The sequence below is a fragment of the Elephas maximus genome, chromosome 10 (genome assembly GCF_024166365.1).
Source record: "Elephas maximus indicus isolate mEleMax1 chromosome 10, mEleMax1 primary haplotype, whole genome shotgun sequence".
NCBI lineage: Eukaryota > Metazoa > Chordata > Mammalia > Proboscidea > Elephantidae > Elephas > Elephas maximus.
Window position 1 is genome coordinate 43,234,034 of NC_064828.1, and position 10,643 is coordinate 43,244,676.

At 37.3% G+C, this 10,643-nt stretch overlaps 1 protein-coding gene and 1 pseudogene across 1 annotated transcript; both read left to right on the forward strand.

The window, feature by feature from the left end:
* Nucleotides 1-5,560: 5,560 nt before the first annotated feature.
* On the forward strand, nt 5,561-5,766 carry LOC126084738 (guanine nucleotide-binding protein G(I)/G(S)/G(O) subunit gamma-5-like; annotated as a pseudogene).
* Nucleotides 5,767-7,980: 2,214 nt separating this feature from the next.
* LOC126083677 (ATP synthase subunit g, mitochondrial-like) lies at nt 7,981-8,491 on the forward strand. The gene is given in 3 exon segments (XM_049897526.1): nt 7,981-8,100; nt 8,169-8,334; nt 8,337-8,491. Coding segments are annotated over 3 exon segments (441 nt in total).
* The last annotated feature ends 2,152 nt before the right edge of the window (nt 8,492-10,643 follow it).

Genomic DNA, 10,643 nt, shown 5'->3' on the forward strand with positions numbered 1-10,643 from the left:
AACACATTTCATAGCTAGCCCCTCTACTGTCCTTGTCTTTCCCTATAGAACACCAAGACCGAGGACAAGAGCACAAGATCTAGGATCTAGCTAGAATCAGAATTGATGGGTTTCTCAGCCACTGGGATCAAAATGTTCCAACAATTGTGAACTCAATTACGGATATTTTCACAGAGGCCAAAGTAGCAAGAAAGAGAAAAGAACAACTTTCCTGTTGAGTTTAATTCAACAACTTGTTGATGACTACTACATGCTAGACACTGTATGAGGCACTAAGGATACATTAACAAGTTAGACAATGCCCATCCCTCAAAGGATTCACATTCAGTAGGGAGAGAAGGGTATCTAAACAAATGTTATAAGGTAGTGTGATACTGGACTGAACATAAGTTAATGTAGAAGGTGGAGAAGTACTGAGAAGATGGAATGACGAGTACATGGACACAACCTGAAAGGACAGTTATCTATGTACTACGGCCTTTTGGAGTCTATTCCTTCTATCTCCATTGTTGCAGCTGAATCTCAAGCCATCATGACTCACATCTGATATCCTGAGTCTACTTCTTAACTGGCCCTCCTGCCTCTAGTCTCTCCTTCCTACAGTCTACTTTCTACTCTGCACCAGGCTTATTCATATAAAATTCAAGTCTGATGATAACAGCTACTCCTTGAACATTTCCTATGGGCCAGGCACTGTGCTAAGCATTTTACATACATTATTCATTAAATTCTTACCTTGCAAATGAGTACGCACATATTATTTCATTAAATCCTTATCTAGCAAATGAGGAAACTGAAGGACAGTTAAATAATTTGCTCAAGGTCACCCAGCTAGTAAAGTTAGTGATAAGGTAAATAGAAGAGATGGGATTCAAAACCAGTGTCTGGGCTCTGTTTTGTCTGCTTTAACTACTACCACACATTACTTCCTTTATTAGCCAAAATTTTTAATTGTGTAAAACTGATATAAACAGAAAACGGGTTTATTAAAAGAAAAGGATGTAGAAAGCCACAAGAGAACGCTGTTTCCATATAAACAATAGGGAAAAGCTGGGTAATTTGATTTATAAAATTTTAACTATTCTTGAGCCTACGAGATCACAAGGTGTAGCAGGCAGACCTTTAATGATGCTCACCTTCTGGCAGTCACACCTTTACATAATCTTCTCTTGAGCGTGTCTGGACCTAATGACCTGCATCTAACAATAGGAATCTGGCAAGAATGATGGGATGGCACTTTCAAGATAAGGTTACAAAAGACTTTGCTTTCCATTAACTCTTGCACATGCTCTCTTTTTTCTCACTCTCTCATTCTGTCTTGCTTGCTCTGATAAAGCAAGATGCCATATTGTCATCTGTACTATGGAAAGGCCGAAATGGCAAGGAACTAACAGTGTTCTCCAATCAACAGTCTGGGGAACTGAGGCCCTCTGTCTAACAGCCTATGAAAAACTGAATCCTGCCAACAACCACTGATTGAGCTTGGAAGCAGATACTGGCTCTGCCGAACCTTGAGATGACTGCAGCCCCAGTCAACACCTCAACTGCAACATTGTGACAGCTCCTGAGCTGCAGAACCCACAACAACTGATCCACAACAACTGTAAAATAATATGTTGTTATTTTGAGCCACTAGATTTTCAGGTAGTATATTATGCAGCAATAGATAATTAATACACATTGAAATCAGGTGAAATTGGATTCCAAAAGCAATAGACCCCTCCAAGGAAAGTCTGGACACATGAATTTTTTCACTTCAGGGAAGAAGAGGCAGCTGCCATGAAAGCAGACAAGAAAAAAACAGCTAAAATCTTAACAAATTCTTAAGGGTCAAGTGTGGATTAGAATTGCTGGAGCCCCAGAAATAGACTGCACTGACACATGAATTCTTTTCAGCGGGCCTGTACTGAGTGCACATAAGAAAGAAGGAGGGCAAGGCATGAAACATGAGTGAACCCCCTTGAATGCTGTCCAAGCAAGAAACGCTGCTCATTTACAGGACCTTCCTCTCATATGAAGCAAAAGCCTTATGCTGCTGAGGGAACTGTATAAAAGTCACTGGGCCCCAGGGACTTGAGCAAAGATCCTCTGCCTCGGGAGGTGGTACAGATGCAAAAGCCATATACCACTAAGAAAGTGGGCGGAAATGCTCAAGTTACTTGGTCCCAGGCGAGGGGAAAATGCCACTGAGGGAGGTGTAAACGCAAAAACCATCTGCCCCTGTGGAAGGAGCAGGAAATCTGCCTGGGACAAGGATCCTGCACCAATGCCACACAGCAGTTGGCTAATATGGGGAGATGGGCAGGGAACTCCCTCCCACCGAACAGATAGAAAGTGAAGTTTGGCTGCCTTGAGAAAACCTCACCTCCAAGGGCACAGGGCATATCTAACACAGAGACTTGACCAGGATAAACAAGAACTCCACCCCATCCCCAAATCCTGGTACCAAGTAACAAACAATAGTAATCTACCACTGGGAGGGGGTGGTTGTAGAATACAGAGAGAAATGCTCTCTGTGGCATATGGGTATAACCAAACTTGCTGCCGTTGAGTGAATTCCGGCTCATAGTGACCCTATAGGACAGAGTATAACTGCCCTATAGAGTTTCCAAGGAGCACCTGGTGGATTAGAACTTCCTACCCTTTGGTTAGCAGCTGTAGCACTTAACCACTATGCCACAAGGGTTTCCCACATGGGTATAAAAATAGGGCCTGCTAAAATCTGGGGATACAGAAAAGCCCTCCAGCATCCTGAGCCACACACTAACCATAAGGTAGCAGCAGCCCACCATTAGAGGAATTTTAAGTCTGTGGTGCACTGAAGGTAACCATAGCAACAAAAAACTCAACACCAGCTAAGCTACCAACTAGATTGACTCAATGCTCCATAGTAATGGCCTGACAGAAGAAAAAGTTTGTTCACTTCTAAAACAGTCTCTGCTGTTCTATAGTGTCAAACATTCAGAGAAAACTAGTAAGTATTATAAAAACAAAGAAAATACAACCCATCTTCAAGACATAAAGCAGCCAATGGAAACAGACCTATAATTGGACCAGATGTTGAAACTATCATAAAAGAATTTATAATACCTATGATTTTTTTTTTTTTTATGGTTAGTCTGGAAAAGATCTAGTGGAAAAGATGAACAACATGCATGAACAGATGGGGTATTTCAGCAGATAGAGGGAAATTGATTTTTAAAAGTCAAATGAAAATCCTAGAAATAAAATCTTGCTATCAGAGATGAAGCCTACAATGAGCCTATCAGAAGACTAAACACAGCAGAGAACTTGAAGATAGGTAAATAGAAATTATCCAAACTGAAACACAAGGAGAAAGAAGAGTGAAAACAAAACAAGACAACCTAGAGCATCCAAGAGCTATGGAACAGTATCAAACAGGATTAATTAGAGTTGCAAGAGGAGATAGAATGGGACAGAAAAGATATTTCAAAAAATAATAGCCATGAATTTTCAAAAATTAATAAACCACAAACCCAAGAGGCTCAGAGAATCCAAGTGGAATGAATAAATTTAATACACACACACCCCTAGACACATCATATTCAAACTGCTGAAAACCAATGTTAAAGAGAAAATCTAGAGACAACAGGTGGAGAAATAAGATGGGAGAAATGTGCAATTTACAACAAACTTTTTGTCAGAAACCATGAAAGCCAAAAGACAATTATCATGGATCAAACTGCATCACCCCAAAATATCTGTCAACTTGGCTAGGTCATGATTCTCAATATTGTATGATTGTCTACCATTTTGTCATCTGAGGTGATTCCCCTATGTGTTGTAAATCCTATCACTATGATAAATGATATGGACTAGTTGCAGTTACATTGATGAGATCTACAATATTAGATAGTGTCTTAAGCCGATCTCTTTTGTGATACAAAAGAGGCAAGTGAGCAGAGAGACAGGGGGACCTCATACCACCAAATGTCAGGAGCAGATTGAGTCCTTTGGAACTGAGGTTCCTGCACGGAGAAGCTCCTAGTCCAAGGGAAGACTGATGACCAGAACCTTCTTCCAGAGTCAACAGAGAAAGCCTTCCCCTGGAGCCGATGCCCTGAATTTGGACTTGTAGCCTACCAGCTGTGAGAGAATAAACTTCTCCTTGTTGAAGCCATCCACTTGTGGTATTTCTGTTATGGCAGTACTAGATGACTAAGACAACAATTATTTGTGCACTGAAAGAAAACAGTTAAGCCAGAATTTCATACCCAGTAAAAATCTTTTCAGAAATAAAAATGAAAAAGGTTTTCTCAGGCAAACGAAAGTTGAAAGAATTCATTACAAACATTGATACATTATAGGAATGTTAAAGAATGTTCTTCAGGCAGAAAGACTACGAAACCAAATGAAAAACTGGATTTATACAAAGGATTAAAGAGCGTTACAGATGATAACCAAAGAGTCAGCAGTTTGAATCTGCCAGGCGCTCCTTGGAAATCGTATGAGGCAGTTCTACTCTGTCCTATAGGGTCGCTACGAGTCTGAATTGACTCGATGGCACTGTTTGGTTTTGGTTTGTTTTTTTTAGAGATGATAAAATGAGCCCTGATGGAGCAGTGGTTAAGAGCTTGGCTAGTAACCCAGAGATCAGCAGTTTGAACCCACCAGCCATTCTGCAGGAGAAACATGTGGCAGGCTGCTTCCATACAGATTACAGCCTTGGAAACCCTATAGGGCCACTATGAGTTGACACAACAGCAATGGTTTTTTTTTTTTTTTTTGGTTGTTGTTGTTTGGAGATGATAAAAATAGACGTAAATGTAGGAAAAAAAATGTTTTTTCCTTCAGACTTCAACACTCCTTTCTTAATATTTGAAAAAAATTAGCAAGGACAGATGTGATCTAAATAACACTATCAACTAAATTGACCAAATTGATTTTAATAGACTACTGTACCCAAACCCAGCAGAATAAACATTTGTTCAAGTGCACATGTAACATTCATCAAGATAGAACATATTTTGGGTCATAAAACAAATCTCAGCAAATTTAAAATGATTGAAATCATACAAAGTATGTTCTCTGAATACACTGGAATTAAATGAGGAAACAATTACAGAAAATTTTTGGAAAATCCCTAAAGTTTGGAAACTAAACACACTACTAAATAACCCTTGAACTAAAGAAGAATCACAAGATAAATTACTAAAATTTTTACCAGAATGAAAGTGAAAACACAACAGAAAATTTTGTAGAATGCAGCAAGAGCAGTACTTAAAAGGAAATTTATAGCATTAAATATGTACATTAGAAAAATAAAAAAGGTCTGAAATCAATGATCTAAAATTCTACGTTTAAGAATTACGAAAAGAAGAGCAACTCAAACCAAAACAAACAGAAGGAAGGAAATGATAGAGAAGAAACCATTGAAATAGAAAACATAAAAGTAAAAAATAAACAAGCGAAACCCAAAATTAGTTCTTTGAAAAGATCAGTTCAAATTTACAAACACTCCTGCCATCTGGCCCCACCGAGGCACCCGCCAACAGACCGACCCAGAGACCAGAGTATAGGCTCAACGCTCTTACACGCCATGTCTGGCTTCTCCAGCATGGCCACTATGAAGAAAGTAGTTCATTAGCTCCAGTTGGAGGCCAGCCTCAACTACATCGAGGTTTCCCAGGCAGCTGCAGACTTGAAACAATTCTGTCTGTGGAATGCTCACATGACCCTCTGCTGACCTGAGGCTCTTTAAGTACAAATCCCTTTAGACCCCAGAAAGTTTGTTCATTTTTGTAGTAAAAGTAATCTTTCACTTTTCACGAACCAGTGAATATTCAAAAGACAGCTAACTTTGAAGACTGTACAGAAGCTTATCCCTATAACACATGTGCCATACTATACAAATTTCTACTTTTGTCAGCCTTTAACATCTACCTTTTTCAATTTTCATGAATTTCTACTTTATAAGGGTAATTATTTTACATACACTGGCAGCCACATAGAATTAAAAAAAAAAAAAAAAAAAAGTACAAGCTCTTAGCCAGAGTGACCAAGAAAACAGAAGGAAGATACAAAGTATCGATATCAGAAACGAAGAATAACATCATTACAGGTCTTACAGATATTAAAAAGATAATAAGGAAAAATCAGGAACAACTTTAAAAGGCCTTCAACTGATTAGATGAGGCCCACCTGCACTATGGAGGGTAATCTGCTTTAAAAGGACCCCTGGTGGTACAATGGTTAAGCATTCAGCCGCTAATGGAAAGGTTGACAGTTTGAACCCACCCAGCAGCGCTGCAGGAGAAAGGCCTGGCAATCTGCTCCCATAAAGACTATAGCCTAGAAAATCCTAGGGGGCAGTTCTACTCTGTCACATGGGGTCATTATGAGTTGAAATCTACTTTCAGTTGGGGAGAAATGTCATGTTAACAATATAGAATCTTCTGACTCATGAATATGATTTATTCATATTCATTCATATTCATTTATTCATGTTGTTGTTGTTAGGTACCCTCAAGTCAGTTTCAAGTCACAGCTACCCTATGTACAACAGAACAAAACACTGCTCGGTCCTGCACCATCCTCACAATTGTTGTTATGCTTGAGCCCATTGTGGCAGTCACTGTGTCAATTCATTTTGTTGAAGGGCTTCCTCTTTTTTGCTGACCCTCCACTTTACCAAGCATGATGTCCTTCTCCAGGGACTGATCCCTCCTGATAACATGTCCGAAGTATATAAGACATAATCTTGCCATCTTTGCTTCAAAGAAGCATTCTTGGTTGTACCTCCTCCAAGATAGATTTGTTCATTCTTTTGGTAGTCCACGGTATATTCAGTGTTCTCCACCAACCCTGCAATTCAAAGGTGTCAGTTCTTGTCTTCCTTATCCATTGTCCAGCTTTCACATGCATGTGAGGTAACTGAAAACACCACAGCTTGTGTCAGGCACACTTCAGCCTTCAAGGTGACATCTTTGCTTTTAATATTTTAAAGATGTCTTTTGCAGCCAATTTGCCCAATGCAACGAGTCTTTTGATTTCTTGACTGCTGGCTTCCACAGGTGTTGATTGTGGATCCAAGAGAAATGAAATCCTTGACAATGTCAACTTTTTGTCTGTTTATCATGATGTTGCTTATTGGTCTAGTTGTGAGGATTTTTGTTTTCTTTATGTTGAGGTGCAATCCATACTGAAGGCTGTGGTCTTTGATCTTCATCAGTACGTGCTTCAAGTCCTCTTCAATTTCAGCAAGCAAGGTTATGTCATCTGCATAATGCAGGCTATTAATGAGTCTCCCTCCAATCCTTTATTCCAATCTATTTATTCATATTCATGTTGAAACTGTTGTTTCAACAACAACAATCTGCTTTAAAGTCAGCTGAATATAAATGTACATCACATGTGAACATCTTCACAGCAACATCTAGATTAGTGTCTGACCAACCGGGCATCATAGCCTAACCAAGTTGACACATAAAATTAACCATTAACATTGAATAACTCTGTATCTATCACAAAAATTGAACTACTCATTTAAAAACTCCCCACAAAGACAATTCCAGACATGGATGATTTCACTGGTAAATTCTACTAAACATTTAAATTCCTAGTTTTCACAGACTCTTTCCAATTCATTATATGAGGCCAGCATTACCCAGATACCAAAACTGGAAAAGATATTATAAGAAAACTAAACATGAAAAGTCTTCAACAAAGTATTAGCAAATTGAATCCAGCAATATAAAGACAGGATAATAAATCATGACCAAATGAGGTTGATGCACGGTTGCCTCAACATTTGACAGTCAATTAACTTAATTTCCTATATTAACAGAAAATAAAAGAGAAAAATCACATGATGATCTCACTAGATTTAGGAAAAACATTTGATAACATTCAATATCCATTCATGATTTCAAAAAAATAAAAAAAGTCCCTCAACAAACTAGTATAAATTGCATGCCAGAAACTTGTAAAGGATGCATATTAAAACCTACATTTACCATCATGTTTAATGATGAGAGCCTAAATTCTTCCCCTCTAAAATCAGGAACATGGGGAAAGATGTCTGCTGTTTCTGCTTCTATCCACCACCCTTCAAGTGGAGGTCCTAGTCAGAGGAATAAGGTAAGAAATGGGGATAAAAGTGTAGGACTTTCAGTCAGCCATTGGGGGTGATGCACTTTCCCTTCTAGAGCTATGCACAATTTGTCCATAACCTTGTGGAGAAGGCTTCAGTGACGATAAACATTGCTCTGACTTACTTGAGGCCTCTGTTGGCCACATTTTGGCACTATGCCAAGGTGAAGCTGGTTCCTTCAACCCCTGCTGAGATCCTGCCATCTATTTAGAGTCTGAAAAAACAGTCAATAGTGCTCGAACTAGCAGCTTCAAAACAGCTCACAGTGTCACAGTGAAGAAAGCTCTGCTGAATAGTTTGGTGATCACTGAGGTATGGATGTGGTTTTATATCAACGAGATCATAGGCAAGCATGGTATCATTGACTATTATGTTTGAAGACCAATCTTTAACATCTGATTATATTTGACTGACCATTTGAGTGTTCTTGGACCACGTGTGACGAGGCTGCTATCTGAATAAAATAATGTGTAAAAAAAATGTGTATGGACTAGAAAAGAAGAAATATAATTGTGTCTATTCCTAGATGATGTGATCATCCACATACAGAATCCTAAAGAATCTATGAAAAAGAGCTACAAGAACTGATAGGTGAGTTTAGCAAGGTTGCAGAATACAGGGTCAATATACAAAAATCAATTGTATATACTTGCCATCAACAGTTGGAAACTGAAATTTGAAAAACAATACCATTTATAAGTGCATCGTAAAAACTGAAATACTTAGGAATAAATCCAATAAAATATGTGCACTGTCTGTACATTGAAAACTATAAAAGAATGCTGAGAGAAATTAAAGAGACCTACATAAACAGTGATAAATCATATTCATGGGTCAGAAGATCCTATATTGTTAAGATGACATTTCTTCCCAACTGATCTATGCATTCAATGCAATTCCAGTGGATTTTTTTGTAGAAATTAACAAGTGGATTCTAAAATTTATATGGAAATGCAAAGGATCTAGAATAGCCAAAACAATTATTTTTAAAAAGAACTCACACTAGCTGGTTTCAAGATGGTATAATATTGGCTTAAGGATAGACTTATGAATCAATGTAGCAGACCCCTTATATATACATTAAATTTATTTTGACAAAGATGCCAGGGTAATTCAATGGCGAAAGAATAGTTTTTTTTTCCTAAACTAAAATAATCCAGAATAAATCCATGCACACATCCATATTAAAAAAAAAAAAAATCAATCTTGACCTTTATCTTGCACCATGTACAAAAATGAACTCAAAATGACCATATAACCAAGCATAAGACCTAACAGTAACACTATTTTAAAAAAAGAGGGGGCGGGAAAGGATAAAATCCTTGTGACCTTAGATTAAGCAAGAATTTCTTAGCTAGGACACATACACACAAAAATATGAGCTATAAATTTTTTAAAAATTGATAAATTACACTTCATCAAAACTAAAATTTCTGTTCTAAAAATACTATTAAGAAAATGGATAAGCCACAGATTGAGAAAAAATTTGTAAAGCAAGTACCTGATAAAAGACCTACATCCATGATATACAAAGAACTCTTTTAATTCAATAATTAAAAAACACACACAAAAAAAGGGGGTAAAATATGGACTCAAATAAACACATGAAAAAAGATGTCCAATATTACTAGTCTTTAGGGAAATGCAAATTAAAACCAGTATGCAATACCAAAACTCACCTGAAAATGGCTAAAATTAACATGATTGACAATGCCAAGTTCTGCCAAGGATACAGAGCAACTGGAATCCTCATATATTGCAGATGGGAATGCAAAATGGTATAGCCACTTTGGAAAACAGTTTGATAGTTTCTTATAAAGTTTAACATACATGTATCATATGATCCAGTGATCACAATCCTGAGTATTTACTCAAGAGAAAAAAAAATATGTCCACACAAAGACTTATACATAAATGTCTATAGCAGTTTTATACGAATAGCCAAAAACTATCAACTGGTGAATGCATAAACAAATTGTAGTATAACATTACTACTGAATACTATTCAACAAAGAAAGGAACATACTTAATGGGGAAAAAATAGTCTCTTCAAAAAATGGTGCTGGGACAACTGGATATCCACATACAAAAGAATGAAGTTGGACCCCTACCTCACACCATACACAAAAAATTAACTCAAAATGGATCAATGACCTAAGTATAAGAACTAAAATTATAAAACTCTTAAAAGAAAACATAGGGGTAAATCTTTAAGACCTTAGATTTGGCAAAGGAGTCTTAACATGACACTGAAAGCACAAGCAACAAAAGAAAAATATATATAAATTGGACTTCATCAAATATAAAAAATTTTGTGCACCAAAGGACATTATCAAGAAAGTGAAAAGACAATCTACAGAATAGGAGAAAATATTTGCAAATCTTGTATCTGGATAAGAGCCTAGTATCCAGAATATATAAAGAACTTTTACAACTCAGTGAAAAAGACAACCCAATTTTAAAAAGGGCAAAGAACTTAAGTAGCCATTTCTCCAAAGAAGATGTGCAAATAGACAGCAAGCTTATGAAA